The sequence below is a fragment of the Microcaecilia unicolor genome, chromosome 5, assembly GCF_901765095.1.
Source record: "Microcaecilia unicolor chromosome 5, aMicUni1.1, whole genome shotgun sequence".
In the NCBI taxonomy this organism is placed as follows: Eukaryota; Metazoa; Chordata; class Amphibia; order Gymnophiona; family Siphonopidae; genus Microcaecilia; species Microcaecilia unicolor.
The window spans coordinates 36,776,161-36,800,163 of NC_044035.1; the positions used below are offsets into that span (position 1 = coordinate 36,776,161).

At 47.9% G+C, this 24,003-nt stretch overlaps 1 protein-coding gene across 1 annotated transcript in view; it reads right to left on the bottom strand.

Moving 5' to 3' along the window:
- Positions 1-22,195, bottom strand: part of LOC115469972 (glutathione S-transferase omega-1-like) — a 34,734-nt gene extending 12,539 nt beyond the window's left edge. The window contains exons 1-3 of the mRNA XM_030202782.1: positions 22,092-22,195; positions 13,752-13,860; positions 4,269-4,491 (exon numbers count right to left, since the gene is read on the bottom strand). Of these exons, the coding sequence (XP_030058642.1) occupies positions 4,269-4,491; positions 13,752-13,860; positions 22,092-22,119 (360 nt within the window). The 5' untranslated portion in view covers positions 22,120-22,195. The remainder of the gene's footprint in view (positions 1-4,268; positions 4,492-13,751; positions 13,861-22,091) is intronic.
- Positions 22,196-24,003: the final 1,808 nt, after the last annotated feature.

Here is a 24,003-nt window from a genome sequence, read left to right on the forward strand (position 1 = left end):
GTAAACATGGCTGGGGTCCAGGACAGAAATCTAGGAAAGGACCCCAAAGTCCATTACCAGGCTGCTCCTTCAGCTTCCAGCATGCAGGCTCTCTCTGGCCAAGGAACCAAGCACAATTGCCCTAGTTCCATCCCCTAACACCATCCCTGGCATGTGCCATCTTTATATTTTGCACAGGAGCAAGTGCCTTTCTTTGTCTCTCTGGTGTTGTACTACATGCAAGGTCTAGTTTCTTGGGGTTTCCGTTTAATTTATATTTCTAGAGTTTGTGGTCACTTATTCTGTGTTTGGCATTTGTGTCTTGTGTGTGTGACTGAGGTATTCTGTTAGCATGAAGTTTCCATGTAGCATTCTGTAGTAATTTGGCTTGTTCAGCTTCCCTGATAAATGTATTTGTATTTTAGGGCCCTACTATAATATTTAAGGCACTTCTTTTTCATAGGTAGGATCTTTGTGTTTGGAAGTTAGTGTTGGCATGGTAGATTTGCTCTAGGTTCTGAGTGACTTTTGTTTTATAGATTTTTTTAAGTTAATTTATGTCTGTAATTGAGATTACACTAGAAAACAAAATTTCTTTATATGATGAGTTTTATGGTGAATTGTCCTTGCTGTGCTCTGTATCCATTGTTGGTGGATGGCCAGGAGGTTCTCTGGATGCAGAATGTGTTTGGCTTCAATACCATATATGTGTTGGAGGACCATGGCTCAGTGGGGCTGAATAGTGCAGTCTATTGTACTTCCCTTAGCTCTCAATTGGCCTGCAGCCACTGAAGCCTGCACTGCAACCCTCATTGAAGTTATGGGGAGTGGGGTAGGGACAGGTTTGCATCAGGTTTGCTGTTTTTTTCTTTCAAAAAAGTTGGCAACTCTAGTGCCCACCCATCCAACCTGTTGGCCCACCCAAAAATTGCCTTCTGGCTACGCCACTGCATGGTGGTGAAGCCATCCAACTCACCATGTCTCTCTGCCCCGCCCTCGAGGGCAGAACACAGAGAGTAAAGGGATCCATAAAGGCACCCCTACCAACTGGCAACCCCCTCCAACAAACAACGACCCAGGCAGGGGGAGTGTTTCCGTACTCCTCCCCCTGCCTAGGAATCGCTACAGACTGCTGGCAAACTCCCCAACCACACGACCACAAAAGCCACCCGCACCTCCCCCACACACACACACACGCAAACACACACACACACACACACACACAGCCTCGACGGTGCACCTCTAAGTGCCCCCCCCCCCCCCGCTGCATCGCCACAACAACCCGTGCAACGGGGCATCAGAAAGCCCCTACCCCCCTTCTCTCCTCGCTGCATCACCCAACCCCTCCCCCGCCGCTTCACCAAGCCCCTCCCCCCCCCACATCGACCGCCTCGCCACCCGCGACCACTAATACAAACTCTTTCCGGCGGCTGCTGCTGCTTCTATTCAGCAGCAGCAGCCCGTACATAAAGAAAACAAACAAACAAAAAAACAACCTCCTAAAACGCACCTCTGTGGAGAACCATCTCACATTGGCTGACGTCTCTGCAGCCGCTCCTCCTCTCCCCTCAACGTCAGTGCCCCTGCCGGAAGACCCCGGAGAAACGCCGAGACGTCAGAGGGGAGAGGAGGAGCGCATGCTGAGACTTCAGCCAATGTGAGATGCTTCTCAACGGAGGTGCGTTTTAGGAGGATTTTTTTGTTTGTTTTCTTTATGTACGGGCTGAATAGCAGAAGCAGCAGCCGCCGGACACAGTTTGTATTAGCGGTTGCGGGTGGCGAGGGGGTTGCAGGTGGCGAGGGGGGGGCTTGGTGATGTGCCACGGTGGGGGGGTCAGGTGATGCAAAGGGGGGGACAAGGGGCTTTCGCTGGACATGGGTGGCTGGAAGGAAGCAGGGGGAGGGGAGGGGAGGGGAGGGTCGCTGCACATGGGTGGCTGCAGGGGGAGCAGGGAACAGGGAGATAGGGATGGGGCTCCACACACCACATGGGTGCCTGCAAGGGGGACAGGGGATACAGGACGGACACTGCAGGGCGGGCAGGGGGACAGAAGGGTTGGTGGTCATCAGGGGGGGACAGGTGGGTCGATGGACATGGCTGGCCACAGGGGAGGAACAGGGAAAAAGGAGAGGAGTGTCCTCAGACATGGGTGGTTGCACAGGAGAGGAGGGTCGCTGGACATGGCTGGCTGCAGAGGGGACAGGGGAGAGAGGAGGGACGCTGCACATGCGTGCCTGCAGGGGGACAGGAGGGATGCTGAGGGGGGGGGCTGAGACCACATGGGTGGCTGCAGGGGGAGCAGGGGAGACGGGAAGGACGCAGCAGGGGGAGAGGAGGGTTGCTGCACATGCCTGGCTGCAAGGGGGCAGGGGAGAGGGAGGGGGTTCCTCACACCACACACGCAGTCACTCATTCTCTGTCTGCCACATACACTCTCACCATCTTTGTCCCTCTCTCTCACACAGTGTCACACAAACACTGTCTCTCACACACTCTCTCTCTCGCACAAACACATACACACTGTCTCTCTCTCTCTCTCTCACACACACGCTCCATCTCTCACACACGCTCTTTCTGAAACATACACTCCAAGGAAAACCTTGCTAGCGCCCGTTTCATTTCTAACAGAAACGGGCCTTTTTTACTAGTATGAAATGTTGCTACTATTGAAGATTCTACAGAGAAATACCCAGTGTACCTGAATGTAACTCACCTTGAGCTACTACTGAAAAAGGTGTGAGCAAAATCTAAATAAATAAATATATGAAATGTTGCTACTATTGAAGATTCTACATGGAATGATGCCACTTTTTGAGATTCTGGAATGTTGCTACTATTTGAGATTCTAGATGGAATGTTGCTAGTGAAGGAGTGGCCTAGTGGTTAGAGCTCCGGTCTTGCAATCCAGAGGTGGTTCAAATCCCACTGCTGCTCCTTGTGATCTTGGGCAAGTCACTTAACCCTCCATTGCCTCAGGTACAAAATTAGATTGTGAGCCCTCCAGGGACAGGGAAATACCCAGTGTACCTGAATGTAACTCACCTTGAGCTACTACTGAAAAAAAGGTGTGAGCAAAATCCCAATAAAATACTTCTATTTTGGTTATTTACTATTGTTATGCTAGTAACTAATTTTAAGTTGTACAGTCTCGGGTAATTCCCAATAAAGTAGAACAGGCCCTTCTTTCAGCAACAGGACAGTAGCACACTATAATGCTTTATTCTGGTTGAATTCATCTATACAGATTGGAAGACATTTCAACAGAAAAAAAAAGGCAATCTTTGTCCATATAGAAAATGTTATTTCTCAGAACAAACCCTAGCCACGCCCCCCCCCCAACCTATGAAGAACAGGGTTGAAAAGAGATTAGGGGCCAATAGTACTACTACTTATCACTTCTATAGCGCTACAACGCATTTGCAGTGCTGTACACCATACATGAAGAGACAGTCCCTGCTCAAAGAGCTCACAATCTAAATAGGACAAACAGAACAACTAAGAGGTAAGGGAATTAAAGAGGTGGGGATAAAAGGGGTACAGGGCAAGTGAGTAGTGGTTAGGAGTCAAAAGCAGCGTTAAAGAGGTGGGCTTTTAGCCTGGATTGGAAAACGGTCAAAGACGGGGCTAGACGTACAAGCTCGGGAAGTCTATTCCAGGCGTGAGGTGCAGCGAGATATAAGGAACAGTCTGGAATTAGCAGTAGAGAAGGAACTTAGAAGCTTTAATCCCCGCCCCCCCCCCCCTTACATTTCTACTTGGATCAGGCTGCAGCAAGCAGAACAGTTAAGTAGCATGGTCTGAAGTACACTGATGGGGGAGAGTTGGTGTGGGAACAGCAGTAGTATGTGTGTCTGCACTGCAGGGAACCAAATGGTGCACCTGCCACATACTGGCCCAGAGGAATGATTAGGCATCCTGATTCCATGTCAGCTCTTCCCTTCAACCCCCCCACGGAGATATTGCCAGGTGCCCTTCTCTTGTCTGGAGCAGAAAAGTGCTATGACAAAGTACTGTACTACTCCAGCTCCACTGAGATTATGGGCCCAAACCATTGCCAACAGAACCAACATCGGTTCAGTGAGACATGTAATACAGAACATTACTTGGTTTCAGGCCACATAAGAGAGACTACTTTGGCTACTATGCATAGCAAGAACCATAGTGCCCTTGATGGATAACAAATTCAAATTGTATGGGTAGAATATTAACCGATTAAATGCCACCAGCAATGCAAGGGTTCTTGTCTATTTCAAAGGTGATGGCTGTACCAATGCTTGTGACAACATACCTTGGAAAAGTGTTCCAACAGCATTTTCTGCTTTGCTTTCTTATACGGGTCTACAGGGTTCAGCTTCTTCCCAGGGTAAGCTTCATCTAGATAGTCGCACGTAATTGGCGATTCATAAATCACCTGACCCTTTTCTGTTTCCAGCACAGGGACCAGGCCAAATGGTGCTTTCTCCAGGAACCATTCAGGTTTATTGAGCAGATTTACATTAATTGTTTCATACCTGAAAAGGAAAAAAAAAAATTAAAATTAAAATCCAGGTCTTTTTTGTATAGCCCACTGAATCCAACGCGGGTCACAACTAAACATATGTAATAAATTAAACATTAAGGCATAAAATAAAAAAGTTTTATAGCATGATCTTAAACATAATGCATATATTTCACGTAAGAGTTGGGACAGGCAAGTAAAATGGGTTTTAAAGTTGTCCCATCCCTACAGACCCCTCCAATTTACCAAAAATATAGAAAATATAAATAGGGAAGGAAAAGCTTCCATGGTGATAGCAGCATAACTGGAAAGCTGTGTGGCGAATTACTTACCCCCCCCCCCCCCTCCGTTTACTAAGCCTTGCTAGTAGCTGCCATGCACTAATGCCGACCTGGTCCATTCACTTGGAATGGGCTGTGTCGGCATCATCATGTAGCTTAGGGGTGCTAGAAAGCCAGTTACCTCAACATGTGTTGAGCTGAAGATCCACTACAACACTGAATGACAAATTGGCTGAGCCGTGTGACTAGGTGGCATTTGTTGAGCCTTGTCGTGCTGCCAGATTGGCACCTAAATCTTTTCCACGCAAAAAAAAGGAAAGGCAACCCTACGTATAAAATCCAAACAGGAAAAAGTAGAATGTTTTGTCTCGTTGATAGTTTACAAGATCCGTGCCTGGACTTTTACAATGACGCTGCACAATTGTGGTGCTGGTTTTGATAAGCTCTGATTTAGCAAGTTTTGAGGATACACAACTCCTGAGGCAGGCACCAAGGACAGGTCTGTGTCGAGCCTACTTGCGTTTTTACCGACACTCCAACAAATACTTCCAGCATCTGTATCCCTACCAAAAGCTTTTCTTCATCCAGTACTGAACAGACTGGCAAGCCTTAAACTGAACTGGGACAATGGTCACATCTTATGGCTCCAAGATTTAACAAGAAAGCAAAACAGAACAGTAATAGAGATTAAAGATTTTAATTGAAAAAAAACAAAACATTAAATAGTGGCAGAGGATACTGAGAAACAAAAGTACATAAGTGCATAAGTAATGCCACACTGGGAAAAGACCAAGGGTCCATCAAGCCCAGCATCCTGTCCATGACAGCGGCCAATCCAGGCCAAGGGCACCTGGCAAACTTCCCAAACGTACAAACATTCTATACATCATGTTATTGCCGGAATTGTGGATTTTTCCCAAGTCCATTTAGTAGCGGTTTATGGACTTGTCCTTTAGGAAACCATCTAACCCCCTTTTAAACTCTGCCAAGCTAACCGCCTTCACCACGTTCTCCGGCAACAAATTCCAGAGTTTAATTACGCGTTGGGTGAAGAAACATTTTCTCAGATTTGTTTTATTTTTGAATAATTTTTATTGAATTTTATATACTATTACAGAAATTTATCTAACTGCAAAGTGTAATACAGCCGTTCAATAAAGAACTAGAAGAATTTAAACAAGCAAAATACAAATAATATTGGCTTCCTTAGACCCCTATTTTAGAAAGGGGGGGTAGGAATATAGTGAAGATATACATTAAGATAACATATAAAGGAAAATTTTTATGGTTCCGTGAATCCCATTATATCACAACTCTCTATCGTTGTTTGTTGTCTAGTAGATTCTGAAGCTGATCAGGCATATAAAAAATATATTTAACTTGGTTTAACTTAATAACACATTTACAGGGGTAAGCCAGGAGGAAAGAACCTCCCATTTCCAATACTTTCGGCCTCATTGAGAGAAATTTTTTCCGTTTTTCTTGTGTAGATTTAGTCACATCTGGATACAGCCAAAAGATCTCAGATTTGTTTTAAATTTACTACATTGTAGTTTCATCGCATGCCCCCTAGTCCTAGTATTTTTGGAAAGCGTGAACAAACGCTTCACATCCACCTGTTCCACTCCTCTCATTATTTTATATACCTCTATCATGTCTCCCCTCAGCCGTCTCTTCTCCAAGCTGAAAAGCCCTAGCCTCCTTAGTCTTTTCTTCATAGGGAAGTCGTCCCATCCCCGCTATCATTTTAGTCGCCCTTCGCTGCACCTTTTCCAATTTCACTATATCTTTCTTGAGATGCAGCGACCAGAATTGAACACAATACTCAAGGTGCGGTCGCACCATGGAGCAATGTAACGGCATTATAACATCCTCACACCTGTTTTCCATACCTTTCCTAATACCCAACATTCTAGTCACTTTCCGAGCCGCAGCAGCACACTGAGCAGAAGGTTTCAGTGTATTATCGACGACGACACCCAGATCCCTTTCTTGGTCTGTAACTCCTAACATGGAACCTTGCATGACGTAGCTATAATTCGGGTTCTTTTTTCCCCACATGCATCACCTTGCACTTGCTCACATTAAACGTCATCTGCCATTAGGCCACCCAGTCTCCCAGTCTCGTAAGGTCCTTCTGTAATTTTCACAATCCTGTTGTGAGTTAACGACTTTGAATAACTTTGTGTCATCAGCAAATTTAATTACCTCGCTAGTTACTCCCATCTCTAAATCATTTATAAATATATTAAAAAGCAGCAGTCCTAGCACAGACCCCTGAGGAACCCCACTAACTACCCTTCTCCATTGTGAATACTGCCCATTTAACCCCACTCTGTTTCCTATCCTTCAACCAGTTTTTAATCCACAATAGGACTTTTCCTCCTATCCCATGACCCTCCAATTTCCTCTGTAGCCTTCCATGAGGTACCTTGTTAAACGCCTTTTGAAAATCCAGATAATATCACCAGCTCCCCTTTGTCCACATGTCCAGAATGAAGAGGTTGGCTAATTACATTAATGACCTCAAGCTAGACATGAAAGATGTGGTTGACAAACTTGAGACTATCTCTCTATATAAAACGCACCTCCAACGTTCGAATGAAGCCTCTGTTAGCCAAAAGTGAAGGGGGTGAGATCGCATTGTGTCTGCCCCGCCCACGCGTCAAACGTGATGACGTCGAGGGCGGAGCAATGACACTCAACCAATCGCAACGCTCGGCAGCGAAGCGTCAGGGAAGGAGGCGGCGCTCTCAACGTCTAGCCTTCCCTTCGCTGTGTTCCGCCTTCTTCTGACGTCAAGGATGACGTCAAAAGAAGGCGGAACACAGCGAAGGGAAACCTAGACGTCGGGAGCACCGCCTCCTTCCCTGACGCTTCGCTGCCGGAACCGCCACGGAGGTAAATTTAAAAACAAGAAAAAAAAAAAAAAAAAACAACCATGTTGGGGGGAGCGAAGAGGGTGGCCACAAAAGAAAAACAATGGGACCGGGAGGGCAAGGGGAGAAACGACAGCATGGATGCGAGGGGGGGGGGGGGGAAGAAGAGGGCGGCCCAGGCTGGGACATGGGAGAGAGAGGAGCATGGATGCAAGGGGGGTCATGGAAGGGAGACAGGGGACTTGCTGGAAAAGGATGAATGGAGGCGGCAGGGGACAGAGGAGCATGGATGGGCATGGATTGGGAGGGCAGGGCTCAGGGAGAGAGGGCAATTGCTGGAAAGGGATGAATGGAGGGGGCAGGGGACAGAGGAGCATGGATGGGCATGGATTGGGAGGGCAGGACTCAGGGAGAGAGGGAAATTGCTGGATAGGGATGAATAGAGGGGACAGATGGGCATGGATGGATATGGATTGCAGGGCAGGCCTCAGGCAGAGAGGGGAAATGCTGGATAGGGAAAAATGGAGGGGCCAGGTGACAGATGGGCATGGATGGCCATGGATTGGAAGGCCAGGACTCAGGGAGACGGGAATTGCTGAATAGGGATCAATGGAGGGGACAGATGGGCATGGATGGATATGGATTGCAGGGCAGGCCTCAGGCAGAGAGGGGAAATGCTAGATAGGGAAAAATGGAGGGGCCAGGTGACAGATGAGCATGGATGGGCATGGATTGGAAGGGCAGGACTCAGGGAGAGGGGAATTGCTGGATAGGGATGAATGGAGGGCACAGATGGGCATGGATGCATATCAATTGCAGGGCAGGCCTCAGGCAGAGAGGGGAAATGCTGGATAGGGAAAAATGGAGGGGCCAAGTGACAAAGGAGCATGGATTGGAAGGGCAGGACTCAGGGAGAGGGGAATTGCTGGATAGGGATGAATGGAGGGCACAGATGGGCATGGATGCATATGGATTGCAGGGCAGGCCTCAGGCAGAGAGGGGAAATGCTGGATAGGGAAAAATGGAGGGGCCAGGTGACAGATGGGCATGGATGGCCATGGATTGGAAGGCCAGGACTCAGGGAGACGGGAATTGCTGAATAGGGATCAATGGAGGGGACAGATGGGCATGGATGGATATGGATTGCAGGGCAGGCCTCAGGCAGAGAGGGGAAATGCTAGATAGGGAAAAATGGAGGGGCCAGGTGACAGATGAGCATGGATGGGCATGGATTGGAAGGGCAGGACTCAGGGAGAGGGGAATTGCTGGATAGGGATGAATGGAGGGCACAGATGGGCATGGATGCATATCAATTGCAGGGCAGGCCTCAGGCAGAGAGGGGAAATGCTGGATAGGGAAAAATGGAGGGGCCAAGTGACAAAGGAGCATGGATTGGAAGGGCAGGACTCAGGGAGAGGGGAATTGCTGGATAGGGATGAATGGAGGGCACAGATGGGCATGGATGCATATGGATTGCAGGGCAGGCCTCAGGCAGAGAGGGGAATTGCTGGATACGGATGAATGGAGGGGCCAGGTGAAAGAGGAGCATGGATTGGAAGGCCAGGACTCAGGGAGAGGGGAATTGCTGGATAGGGATGAATGGAGGGGACAGATGGCCATGGATGGATATGGATTGCAGGGCAGGCCTCAGGCAGAGGGGAAATGCTGGATAGGGAAAAATGGAGGGGCCAGGTGACAAAGGAGCATGGATGGGCATGGATTGGAAGGGCAGGACTCAGGGAGAGGGGAATTGCTGGATAGGGATGAATGGAGGGGACAGATGGCCATGGATGCATATGGATTGCAGGGCAGGCCTCAGGCAGAGGGGAAATGCTGGATAGGGAAAAATGGAGGGGCCAGGTGACAGATGAGCATGGATTGGAAGGGCAGGACAGGGATGAATGGAGGGCACAGATGGGCATGGATGCATATGGATTGCAGGGCAGGCCTCAGGCAGAGAGGGGAATTGCTGGATAGGGATGAATGGAGGGGCCAGGTGACAGAGGAGCATGGATGGGCATGGATTGGAAGGGCAGGACTCAGGGAGAGGGGAATTGCTGGATAGGGATGAATGGAGGGGACAGATGGCCATGGATGGATATGGATTGCAGGGCAGGCCTCAGGCAGAGAGGGGAAATGCTGGATAGGGAAAAATGGAGGGGCCAGGTGACAAAGGAACATGGATGGGCATGGATTGGAAGGGCAGGACTCAGGGCGAGGGGAATTGCTGGATAGGGATGAATGGAGGGGACAGATGGCCATGGATGCATATGGATTGCAGGGCAGGCCTCAGGGAGACAGCGGAATTGCTGGATAGGGATGAATGGAGGGGCCAGGTGACAGAGGAGCATGGATTGGACTCACACTTTCACTTTGACTCTCAAACACTCACTCTCACATACACTCTCCCAAACATACACACTCCGAGGAAAACCTTGCTAGCGCCCGTTTCATTTGTGTCAGAAACGGGCCTTTTTTACTAGTAGGAAATAAAAGGTTAGAATTTAGGGAATACTGGAATGTAGTCAGCATACCATGCGGGGGTGGTCCAGAAGATAAAAGCCTCATCTGGGAATGGATAATGACCTGAAGTTTTGAGCACACAAATTATTGCCACCTCCCCTAATGGACATTGTGATACGTTTTTCATTTTACTGAAATATGCAGGCAAAAACGAACGTGCAGTGGTAAGGTAATGTCACAAGCTCGTAGTATAGTCTCAAAGAATCGTTATAAAAACAAGGTGAACATGAAGGAAATTGATTTTACTGACTCTCCCCCGCTGCCGGATTGCTCTTCAAAATGACCACCGAGACTTACAAGGGCGGCCTACAAGACTTCAGCAGAAGTCTCGCGAAGCCGCCGCTGGAAGTCTCGGTGGCCATTTTTAAAGAGCTACCCAGCAGCGGGGGAGGGTCAGCGCCGGCAGGCAAGACTGCCTGCCCTGAAGAATTCACTGGACAAGGGAGGTGACTCAGGTGAGGGACCGGATCCTGTAGGAGGGAGGGAGGGAGGGAGGAAGGAAGGAAGGAAGGGAGAGCCGGCTCGCCCTCAGGAACAACCGGCTCGCAAGTCTGTACAAAATTTAACAACCAGCTCTTGCGAGCCAGCTCCAGCACACCACTGGGACCGGAAGACTTGCAGGTGGATAGAAGGCTCGTGAATAGCCAGAGACTGATTTTCCTAAACACCAGTGAACTGCATACTTTGTAACAAATTCACAAGGTTCGCTCAGCTACAGTTTACGGCCTTACTTATGACCGTGTAATCTGTGTCCAGAATACAGATCTCAGACTTTATTCCTGGACTGAGAGACTCGCCGGGACTTCACCTTGAGTCTACGAAGAGGAATCCGCTTCTTTACCATTGGAAGTCTGCCACAGACTGCAGGGTGAGACACCAGGATTTACTACCTATGGTCTTGGGGATCATTAGTTCTTTGCTTTGTCTGTGACAGATGGGTTACGTCATGACTTATGGTCTTTGAATTTAGCTGCTAATGGTATTTTCCATAAAACGTGTGGTGTAACTTCTCATAATAATCACTATTGTGATTGGTTGTGTAATCACTCATTTAGTTAGTCCATTAAGATAATCATATTCCTTTATATTTTGGATGATAAATCTATTTTAATAGCAAGTTATTTTATATTTTGCTTGGCATTTTGCTTCAGAACTATTTATTTATATATATATATATATATATATATATATATATATATATATATATATACATACACACTAGTAAAAAAGGCCAGTTTAAGGCAAGGAAACGGGCGCTAGCAAGGCAATCCCCCACCCTCCCTCACAGTGTCGCTCTGTCCCCTCTCAGCCTCCCTGGCCTGCCACCCACCCAGTTCAAAGCCCCCTCACGCCCCTCCCACCGAGCTCCAGACTCTGCCCTCCCTCCGTGTTACAGACCCCTGTACCCCCCTTCTGTGACCCTGTCGACCCCCCTTCTCACCGAAAACCGTCCCCCGCCGCCGAATACCTGTTCTGATGGGGGGACGCCCAACCCCCGTCAGCCGAAGTCGTGTTCTGGCTTTCGCAGCATTGCTTCCTCAATGATCTTCTGTTCAAGTTTCTGTGCATGCGTCCGACATCAGACGCACGTTCAGGAACTTGAACAGATCATTAAGGAACGCAGCAAAGGCCAGAACAGGACTTCGGCTGTCGGGGGTTGAGGTCCTCCGTCAGCAAAGGTACTCAACGACGGCGGCAGGTGGGGGGGGGGGGGGGTGTTGAAATCGGAGGGAGGGCAGAGTGTGGAACTCGGTGGGAGGTGCGTGAGGGGACACGGGGTGTTGATGTTCGTCGGGTGGGGGGTCTGTTGCCCCGCTCCCTGCCACTTGCTCCGAAGTGGTAGGGAGCGGCATACTGACAGCTGATTGCCAGGCAGGGGGAGGAGTAGGGAAACACGCGGTTCCACGTGTTTCCCTACTCCTCCCCTTGCCTTGGAATCAGCTGTCACTGACGTCAGTGCGGTCTAGCCTGCCTAGCAGACCACCTCCTGCGCAGCCAATCAGTGGGATTCATGACTTCAGTTTATCTACAGCACCTAGCAGACCACGGCGGAAGCCAGGGTCCCAGGCAGCTTCAGAACGTTGGAGGTGAGATTATATAGGATATTTCTTTACTTAATAATATATATTCCATCTGTGGCATTGTTCCAGCAACTAGCTAGTCATTGGGACAAAGAGGTACGCATCCCCTAGACATGAGTTCAGATCAATTGCTATTTAGTAGTGTTCTGACAGCTAAGTACCTCTGGATACCTACAGGAGGTGAGGGGTTAGTGCTGGCAGCCCAGGAGGGGAGGGAAGAGAAGATACCATTTTCATTTGGGTTTGGTATCAAGCAAAACCAAACAGCAAAATTTTGGCTGCTGACTCTGTTTTGGTTGGCCTCTACCAAACTGCGCAAATTGGATAATGAGCTCTGAAATCAATAATCGGGTGCTACCAACCAATTGTGGATGTTAATTGGTACACACGTTTGGATGCACTATTCTATAAGGGCCAGTGACTAAGCCCCATGGTGCGTATCTCAAAAGGGGGCTGTGGCCATGGGCGTGTTAAGGGCATTCCCTAAAGTTGCACACAGAATTACAGAATACTGCCCAAACACGCTTAACTTGGGTGCCAGCATTTACACCAGGTTTCAGAAAGCACAAGTCCAGCGTGAGAATCAAGCTAAATGCCTTTTTAGAACAGGGCTTAGTGCTGAATTTTTCAGTGCCTGAGTATGAGAACTGTGAATTGAATTCTCTCCAGTGTGAACACCAAGCCATGAAGTTCTGGTATCCTTGGTCCTAAAGAACAGACTCCATTGAAAAGTTACCATAAAATCAGGGGCGTAGCTACATGGGGCCACGGGAGCCTGGGCCCCTGCAAATTTCATCCAGGCCCCTGGTTTTGCTGGTGGGGGTCCCCAACCCCCGCCAGCCGAAGCCTTCTTCAGCACCGGTCTCCGGCGCGACACGTTCCCTGCCCTGTGCTCTCTTCCTCCTGACGTCCTTTGCACGTTCCTTTAAGTGAAACTGAGCATGCTCAGTTTCACATAAAGGAACATGCAGAGGACGAGCAAGAAGAGCAAGGCAGCAAACGCGGCTGCACCAGAGACCGGCGCAGAAGGCTTCAGCTGGCGAGGGTTGGGTACCCCCGTCAGCAAAGGTATTTGGGTTTTTTTTTTGGGGGGGGGGGAGTGACGAGGCAGTGAGGCCCAGGGAAACGGCGAGGAGGTGAGGGGGAGCGGCAGACTAAAATGTGCCCCCCCCCCCCCCCCCCCCCACATCTGGCTACGCCACTACAATAAATTACATTTTTAACCTTCAAACTAGGCTCAAAATGTTAGTCTGACATTTCCCAGCACAGTTCATGGACTTCTTATTGGGAAATCCGTTATGAAAACGGAAGAATCAGTTAAAAAAAAAAAAAAAAAAGATTCAGTACATACCATAAAAATATTTCTGAAGAGCTACAACACCCAACTTATCTATATTATGCTATCTACTATACACAAAGAAACTAGATCTACCCTGCTTCGGTGTTACTCTTTCTATTCAAAGATGCTACAGTCTTGCAAAATGGTGCAACACGGCTTCTTTATCTTACTTGATTCCTTTGGCTTCCAAGACAAGGCGTGTTTTGTGTGCAAAGGGACAAAATCTCATGCTGTAGATACGAATTAGTCCTGCAGGAACAGGGCCTGGAGCAGCACTCCCTGAAAAAAATAGTGCAAGCATTTTAAGTATGCGTAAACCATCCTGCTACTCATTAAGCAAATTCTGAAATGTGTAAACATTTCCCTAAAGTTGGGCTTACAATAAAAGTAAAACCATCATTAAAGACGTGGGGAGGGGGGAGGGGAAGATGCATGGATCCATAAATTGCTATGAGACCTAGAAATCGCCCCAGTGTTTTGCCCTAAATATCCCACCACTCTCAAAGGCATTGCTTTCTCCTCCTCCTTCTCCAACATGGGAATACAGCTTTAGTAGCTGGGGCACACCTTGGAGAGAGAACCCTCACCTCCCTAAGAATCCCTTGCCTCCTCAGCGGTGATAAGTACTTTTGAATATTAGGCAGTCAGCTGTTATCTGGATAGCAGCCACTACTCAAGACCTATCCATGAATATTTAGTAGCAGTGTACAGCTAATGCTACTAACAATTCTTAGAATTCCATTATTTGTACAGTGCCAGAGTAGAGAATGGGCATTCTGCCTAACTCTACAGATAATCTGATATTCAGCTGCTCTGTGAAAAACTGGATGATTAGTTGAGACACTAATCTTGCATTAATCTTACCTACATAGCTATGTGAATAGCAGTTGAATATCATCAATACTGTCAGTACCAGACAGCACCGATACTTCCTAGTACCATCCATTATCCTTTCCTTTAATGGTTTTCGTCTCGTGCATTACACCAATGGTCTCTAATGTTTCTTATACCTCAAACTATCTGCTTTTGTCTCACCTAGAATGTAAACCACAGTGACCCCTGGAAAGGTGGAGGAGTGGCCTAGTGGTTAGGGTGGTGGACTTTGGTCCTGAGGAACTGAGTTCAATTCCCGGCACAAGCAGCTCCTTGTGACTCTGGGGAAGTCACTTAACCCTCCATTGCCCACTGCATTGAGCCTGCCATGAGTGGGAAAGCGCGGGGTACAAATGTAACAAAAATAAAATATACTATTGGAGATTCTACATGGAATGTTGCTACTATTGGAGATTCTACATGGAATGTTGCTATTCCACTAGCAACATTCCATGTAGAAGGCTGCGCAGGCTTCTGTTTCTGTGAGTCTGACGTCCTGCAGGACGTCAAGACTCACAGAAACAGAAGCCTGTGCAGCAGGGGCGTATCTGCGTGGGGCCTCAGGGGCCTGGGCCCCCGCAGATTTCGCCCTGGACCCCCCTACCGCTGCCAACCCTCCCCCTCCGTTGCTCGCCTACCTTCGCTGGCGGGGGACCCCAACCCCCGCCAGCCGAGGTCCGCGTCCTCCTGCCGCTGCCGGCTGCCTTTGGTCCTTTAATTCTTCCATTGAAGCTGGCGCCGACGAAAGTTTCTTTTGAGTCTGACGTCGCTGCACGTTGTACGTGCAGGACGTCAGACTCAGAAATTGTTTCTGAGTCTGACGTCCTGCACGTACAACGTGCAACGTGCAGCGACGTCAGATTCAAAAGAAACTTTTTCGTCGGCGCCAGCTTCAATGGAAGAATGAAAGGACCAAAGGCAGCCGGCAGCGGCAGGAGGACGCGGACCTCGGCTGGCGGGGGTTGGGGTCCCCCGCCAGCGAAGGTAGGCGAGCAACGGAGGGGGAGGGTTAGCAATGGCAGCGGCTGGGGGGAGGGGGATCGGCAATGGCGGCGGGGGGGGGGCTATAATGTGCCCCCCCTCTCTGGCCCTGGCCCCCCCTACCGCCGCAGTTCAGATACGCCCCTGCTGTGCAGCCACATTGGTGATCTGCAAGGGCCGACTTCTACATGGAATGTTGCTAGTGGAATAGCAACATGCCATGTAGAATCTCAAATAGTAGCAACAGTGGAGGAGTGGCCTAGTGGTTAGGGTGGTGGACTTTGGTCCTGGGGAACTGAGTTTGATTTCCATCTCAGGCACAGGCAGCTCCTTGTGACTCTGGGCAAGTCACTTAACCCTCCATTGCCCCATGTAAGCCGCATTGAGCCTATCATGAGTGGGAAAGCGCGGGGTACAAATGTAACAAAAACACTAAATATAGACACTTTAAATGCCACAACTAGTGCTTAAACACTTATCCTGGCATTTGATCCATGAATTCCCACAAGATAAGCTTGGCTCCTGGATTCAAGAAACATTTGAAAAGCCTGCTCAGATGCCATATACCACCTAAAGGTGAATGTGGCTTACAGTCTTCGGCTGGGCTTGGGTAAGGCCTGGAAGGCTATTCAGTATTCAAAGACTCACACAGGGGGTATTTTACTAAAGGTAAGCTCGAGTTATCTGCAGCAGGGCCCATTCTATTCCTATGGACTCTGCTATGCTATACCTCCTTTATATGGTGTATAGCCCCACCCAGCACATCCCAGGATACACTGGGAGGGCTGGGCGCCACCATTTTGCGGCGTCGCAGGAAGAGGAGAGAGGCAGGCTACCCTCCCTCCTCCAACACACAAGGTAGGGGGGACTGGACCACCAGGGACCCCTTGCTGGGGGACTAGGGGGGGCTGGAGACCCACCAGATCTCCAGCCCTCCCTGAACCTGGGGGGGAGGGGACCGGAGGTCCAGCAGCCCTCCAGCCCCCCTGTCGCTGGGAGGGGGGTTGGTTGGTCACCAGGGACCTTTTGCTGGTGGAATTGGGGGGGGGAACCGGAGGTCCAGTGGACCTCCACCCCCCGTCGCTGGCAGGTTTGTTGTTGGGGGGAATGGGGGCCTGCTAGCATGCAAATGCATAATGGACAGGGCTCACCATTCCTCCCCAATGATCTGCAAACCCTAACGCCAGCTCAGAGCTGGCATAGGGTTTGCCACGGCCAGCGACCCAATCTTTGGCACACTGGCCGCCGATCATTGGGGATGAATATGTTTAGCTGTGTTTAGCATGCATTTGCATGCTAGTTGCATTAAGAGCCCTCAAGCACGTTGTTTCACGCGCTTGAGGGCTCTGATCATGGGGTGTTAGCAAACACCGGCGCTAATATGGCGCTAACAGCCTCTAGCGCCGGTGTTTGCTTCTGATCATCCCCCTGCCAGTCTTTTAAGTGGGTGCTTCCATTTAGATGCCCCAAGCCCATGTGATAGGTGTCTTTCTATAATAAATCCAGGCGCCCAGGTTCTGTTATAGAATACTAGTGTGACCGGGTATGGGTGCACCCCAAATTTAGGTGTCTGTGTATTACACCAGGCCTAGAACTAACATTAAGGGCCCCGTTTACTAAGGTGCACGTGCACAAAATTAGAACACGCTGTGTAGGCACCCATAGGAATATTGTGCACGCCTACAGAGTTAGGACACGCTAATGGTTATCACACGCTAGCATGGCTTAGTAAACAGGCCCTAAGTGCAGGCACCTAAATACAGAAGGGATGCATGTAACTAATACTGTAAGTTATGCACATTAACCCCCAAATTCTATATATGACACTCAAAATTACACGTGCAAATTTCCATGCACAATTGAATGAGACAATTAGCACCAATTGTGTATTCCTGGTGTTAATTGGCAAATTAGAATCTACATGCATAGCTTCCTAGTCGGGATTTTATAAAGATGCATACACATTTTCCGTGCGGACCTAGAAAGGGGCAGGGCCACAGTAGGGCCATGAGTGGATCATAGGCATTCCCAGAATTAGCATGCAGTGTTACAGAATATGGTATATTTGTGTCTAAATTAGGCACAAGGATTTATACCGGGTTTCAGTGGGAGTAAATTCTCATGCCCAAAACTGAGCACAGATCCTGGCACTAAGCAGTATTCTATAAACAGCACCCAACTCGGGGAGCCGTTTATAGGATAGTGCTCAAGTTTCCATTTACAGAGTTTTAGTCTTAAGTGAGACCCCTGCCTATATCCCACCTGTGCAGCTGGGAACTGGAGAGGCTGGCGCCTGAGGAGAGGTAGCCTGTATGATGGGGGAATTCTGTGCAAAAATAAAATGCTGCATAGTATATTTGTACACTTATGCAAAATTTTAGAATATTGTGCACAGAATTTTAAAATGTTTTGTGCATAATTCCATAAGGCGTAAACTTTAGGTAGAATATTTTGAAGTTCTCATCCTGCCATGACTGATCCAGAGCAGGGGTAAACTTAAAGTTCCCCAAGTGCCCACTTTACCAGAATTCACAAACCTTTTCCTCCCACTGAGGGACTAACTCCAGCCAAAACAACAGTTTGAGAAGACTAAAGACTTCCAGAGTGAGAGATCAGTTCCAGACTAGCATTTAAGGGGGCTATTTTACAGCTACTATAGTATCAGTATACAGCACAGCTAATAGGCACAGAAAGCCTCAGTGTAGACTTCAGTTCCCACCCACCCCTAGCCTAATCTCAGATTTATAGGCCTTTGAACCAACTAGGTTACAAACTTAATTAGGACATCTATCAGCCACTAATTAGTTCATAGAAATACAGTCTACTTAGATCCATAGAGAACCTAGTAACATTAAAATAACAACAGCCTATTAGCATAGCCTAGCATATAACTAACAATCTTAGGGGACTTTAGTGTACACATTCCAACTCCATTAGCAACTTAAGAAAATTACCAAGATGCAGGCAGCAGTGAGATAGGAGGCTATCCAGGTTTTTGCACCGAGTGACAACTCTGATTATCTCCCACTTGGTAAGAGGTTGCATGTGTGTACTCAGTGCAAAGAGCTCCTACCACTCAGGGAACAGGTCCTATCCCTGGAGATTAGGGTGTCTTTTTACTAAGGTGCGCTGAAAAATATGACTATCAGATTTAGGAAGTACTATTTAAGTTTGATCGTAAGATGCTGTCGCCATCTTAGCGGGGATTTTCCCATAAGCATATGCTGAGCTGGCGCTAGAGACGGCTTTGGGTAAGAGCTTTAGAATGGTTTGCTTTGTTTGAGAATAGTGAAGGATTACTCTCATGTATTGCTGTATTCTTTTTAGGGGACAGTCCTTGAGACAGCCTGGGGAGGCGAAACGTGCATGTCGGTCATAGTGCCCCCAGTCCGACATTATTTAAGATGAGTATTGAATAGCACTTTAAAGGATTACGTACAAGTTTGCTCAATCGGGTGAACCGATGAGGAGGTGTGCTAATAATCTTCCTAAAGAGGTTTCATAGGCAAGAGGCACCGCTGAGGTCACCAAAAACAGAAAATCATTTTTGTGTTTGACATTTAAGTATGCCTAATTACTTGTTGAATACAGTATAAGACTGGTAATATAATCAACATAGCGGGAGTGAAGAGATTTAGTCCTCATTGCAGTCTCCTGCTTAATTTAATTGAACATTGTGTGCCATTTGTGAGATACATGCAAATTAGTCATGTGGACAAAAAAAAAAAAAAACAGATAACAGTAAAGTGACCCTCAGCCTGCACCAGAACGCTATACCTTCAAAATGAAACATAAAACATGTTAGCATAATAGCACGATATCACGTGTCATATGCAAACAAAATGATTTATTAAGCAAAAAGTTACAAGTTATTGCACCCGTAACTGAAATGACCAACATCAGCTTATTGGTCTTATGCTGTCTTTTTTTGTCTTTTTCCATAGCCACTTTGCATATGATCGGCACATCTGACGTGCCTTTTAAAGCAGCGTGTTTGAAGATGCATGGCATTTTGAACCTGTGGGGAGAGCACAGGATGCATGGAGTGCACACTGCACAATTAAGATAACAGTAAATTTAAAATGAATCAAGAGGAAATATTTCTTCACTTGTGTAATTAAACTCGAATTCGTTGCCAGAGAATGTAGTAAAAGTGGTTAGCTTAGTGGGGTTTAAAAAAGGGTTTGGATGGCTTCCTATAGGAAAATCCATAAACCATTATTAAAATGGGCTTGGAGAAAATCCACTGCTTATTTCTAGGATAAGCAGCATAAAATGTATTGTACTGTTTTGGGATCTTGCCAGGTACTTGTGACTTGGATTGGCCACTGTTGGAGACAGCATGCTGGGCTTGATGGACCTTTGGTCTGTCCCAGTATGGCATTACTTATGTAGTTATATGTAAGTAATCACTTCATTTTCAGTTTTATTTGTTTTTGTAACATTTGCAATAAAGTACAGAATTAGATACCTTGGCAAGTGATTGATGACAAAACCATAAAGCTTTGATCTGAAATAGCTGGGGCGATAAGCGGTATCCTAGCTTTTTTCTTATGAACTTCTGATGCCACTGTATCCTCTCTCACTAATTAAAAAAAAAATGTAGGTTTTTTTTTTTTTTGGGGGGGGGGGGGGGAGTTGATATGTTAGAGTTTGCCACCTGGTACGTTCCTCCTTGATCCTTTAAGAGCAGCCAGATTTTCAAGATTGCAAACTATCACCTTTAACTGCTGAATAGGAACAAATATTGTTTGAAAAGTCTGTAAGCAAATGCCAGATGCCTAACAAATCAGATGGGAGAGTTAGAATATATTGCACTACATGAAAAGATAGATAATAGACATCTATGAGACCTGGTGGAACATCACCAATGGGACACTGTCATACCAGGGTACAAATTATATCACAGTGATAGGGTGGATTGAATTGCTGGAGGAGGTAGCATACTTAATAAGGGCCTTAAATAGACAAATTTCTGCAGGACACAAACACACATCTTGGCATCCCTATGGATAGAAGTTCCATGTGTAAAGGGGAACAGGATTATTAATTACATTTGTACCCCGCGCTTTCCCACACATAGCAGGTTCAATGCGGCTTGCATAGCAAATAGAATTACAAAGTGTTGAAGGAGAATGTTACAAGTTGTAGTAAACATAGTAGTAGTGGGAGCATGGAAAGGTAACAAAGATAGGATGAGCAAAAGGAGAAGAGATTGGGAGGGGTAAGGAGTAGGAAGAGATTGAGGAATGAGCATAAGGAGATTGTGAGACATGGTCAAAGGTATGTTGGGGCAGGAATCATGTGGGTGGGTTTAAAAAGTTAAATTGGGTCATTAGGGTAAGCTTTCTTGAAGAGATGGGTCTTCAACATTTTTCTGAATGGTAGATGGGTCGTTGATTGTTCGGATGGATCTTGGCAGAGCGTTCCAAAGCTGGCTGCCCTAAAGGGGAAACTGGATGCAAAGGAGGTCTTGTATTTAATACCTTTGCAGTTGGGAAGGTGTAAATTGAGGTAAGCACGAGAAGACGATCTATTTCTGGTTGGGAGGTCGATGAGATTATTCATCTAGTTAGGGGATTCTCCATATATGATCTTAGTGATAGGAGTGAACTACCCTCCATCTGGCAGGTTCTTCAGCCCCTAGGACTGAGCATGCACGAAAAGTCTCGGTGCTGCTTGATAGAAGCAGCAGCAAAGAAGAGGAACAGGTTACCATATGGCTCCAGAAAAAGGAGGACGCATTGATCCAGTCTGGGATTTGCTTCCATTGAAAGCAATAGATGTAAAACCCAGACTGGCTCAATCTGTCCTCCTTTATCTGGAGCCATACGGTAACAGAGGCACTATATTTACGTCCATTTCCCCCCCTAGTCCGCCTCTGGGCAGCCCCAAAATAGGAGGGATGGTTACGACTCCGGCTACACACAGAGACTACAAAGTAATATCAAAAAAGTGGCAGAACGTGTTCAGCAGGCTCCTTCCTCCGGCAGCAACTCCCAAGACCCCTAAAGGTTACCAGATAAGTACCCAACACAGTTAACCGGGGAAACCGGCCGAGACCAAACCAAACATAATGATACGGCAGAGTGACTGCAATAGTATGTGAACGCCTTTACTGTAATGATCTGGCATTTTTGCTGCGTTTAGCACACGAATCGTTTTAAAGAAGTCAGCGCCTACACCCCCCCCCCCCCCCCCGTAGACAGCCAGATGAGGATAAACACAGACCCCCCCCCCCCCCTCAAAGACAGCCAACGTTACGTGTCCATCACTCTTTATGCTCTTTGCTGGCCATTTAAACCGAAGAGGTACTTAGTTTTTGCCTATCTTACTTCATTTTCTTCCTCGCACGAGGCCACGCGTCAATATTTCTCTCCCAGGTCAATTAAAGTTTCACACGCCAATTGTTACGGCTACTGCTGCTTTAAAGTTTACGGGGTTAGCTATATTTGCATAGCCCTCTGTTGATAGTTTGAGCCTGGCGTAACATTCTAACAATAGGAAATGCTAAAAGGAATACTGTCATTCTTAGCAGCCAATTAGTTCATTTATGCGTGCTGTTACACTTATTTGTAGCCTCAGTAACAGAGCAGGCTCGAGCACAAGGAGCATGAATGAAACGGGCTCTCAGGCTACCACCACCACCCCCTCACCTTTCTGAAGACTCGCGGCCGAAGGCATGACAGCAATTCCGACCTGATTCCAACTTTCGAGTAAAGAGACAGAACCCGACGCGAGGCGCGCGGATTAATGGAGTTGGCGTCACGCGTCATAAGCCCCACCCACCCAGTGGCTTAGCTAGGTGGGGTGCAAGGGTGGAGCGGCCGCTCCCCTAATCATCAGATTACAAACAAAAACGGCTCCACGACCTCGTGCTGCTGCTGAGTCGCCACACGGCAGCTTGGGGTTTGTTTTTGTTTTTACATATCCTACCAAAACGACTGTCCCTGAGACTCTTCTTTCCTCAAACACTCCCCACCCCCCCACCCCCACCCCCCCGAGCCTAGCAACATCGGAGGGGATTTGCTTACTTTATTTATTTTTTGTCTATTAGATTGTAAGCTCTTTGAGCAGGGACTGTCTTTCTTCTATGTTTGTGCAGCGCTGCGTACACCTTGTAGCGCTATAGAAACGCTAAATAGTAGTAGTAGTAGTAGTAGTAGCTTTCGCTTTCTCTCCCCCTCCCCGGTTCCTCAAACCTGCTTTCTCTAGTAGCCCCTCCCTGCTGCTTTTTCCCTGCAGCGATCACAGGCTGCCTGAGTCTGATGCTTCCTTCGGCTCCGCCCCTCTGACACAACTTGCTGTGTACGCGAGGGTGGGACCTGGCAGTAACTCAAAGGGAAGCATTGGGCACCGCCTCAGGCAGCCTGTGATTGCTGCAGGGGCTGTTAAAGAAAAGCAGGTTTGAGGGATTTGGAAGAGGAGAAGAAGGTTAGATTCAGAACAGAAGAAGGTATCAGCCAAGGAAGTTGGATAAAAACAGAAGACAGGGTGAGTGCACCCAGTGGCGTAGCAAGGGCGGGGCGGTCCGCCCCGGGTGTCAACGGGTGAGAGGGTGCTCTGTCCACCCCCCCCCTCCCGGTGTGGCACGGCACCCCCCCTGGCGTGGACTCCCTTGGCGCAGCGCCTCTCACTCCCCCCTCGACAGTCCCCACCTGCCTACCAACTGAGCTCCGTGCACCCCGAATCTGCAGCGCTGCTGACTGTAAAAGAAGAAAACCGTCTCGTCGTTGGCCCTTCACTCACTGTGTCCCGCCCTCGAGGAAATAGGAAGTTTTGGCATATAATTCCCTGGAGTGTATTCAGTAATAGAGATACTAGGGGAATGAGTAGTGCAGTTGCACCAGAGACACAGTGAAGGGGTCCTTCACTGCTGTGTTCAAAAGTGCCCTCACTGTCCCTTTGCTGCTGACATAGGTGCTGCCTTCACCCTAAGGATTTTACCTAGCCCTGCCCCAACCCCACTGTAGGCCCACCTCACTCCACCTTAGCCTCCCCAAACAACTGAGTCACTGACCACACATGTATGCCTATGAGGATTTTAACCCTTTCCTCTCTCCCGGCCCTTCAGTCTCGCACTGGCGTCTATTTTACAAAAGTCTGCTCCCCCTGATGTCAAAACCTGGCTATGCCTCTGCACCCACCCTGGCGCTGGGCTGCCTCAGCTTCCTGCCTCTATGAGATCACGGATGGTGGGACTTTGTTCACCAATGCTCACTGCATTGGGCAAAGCAGAGGCTTTAATGGTCAATATAACCAAAAGTCCTCATTTTCCGGTCTTACCCCCTCCCCCCCCCCCCAGTAGGATTTGTGGCCAGCTCTGGTGCAAGACAATTAGGCACCTTCAGCTTTTCTCCTTTTCCTACCTTCCCCCCCCCCCCCCAATCAGTCTTCAGAGCCACTTACAGATTTTTGATCATTAAACTGAACACTCATGATCCCCCCCTTACCCCAATCACTTCAGAGCAATCCTTTAAAAAACATACAATAATTGAACATCACACTTTTAAATATGAAATTTAATCATTTAAAATGTGTAATTGTTTATGTAATGTATTTAGGGGC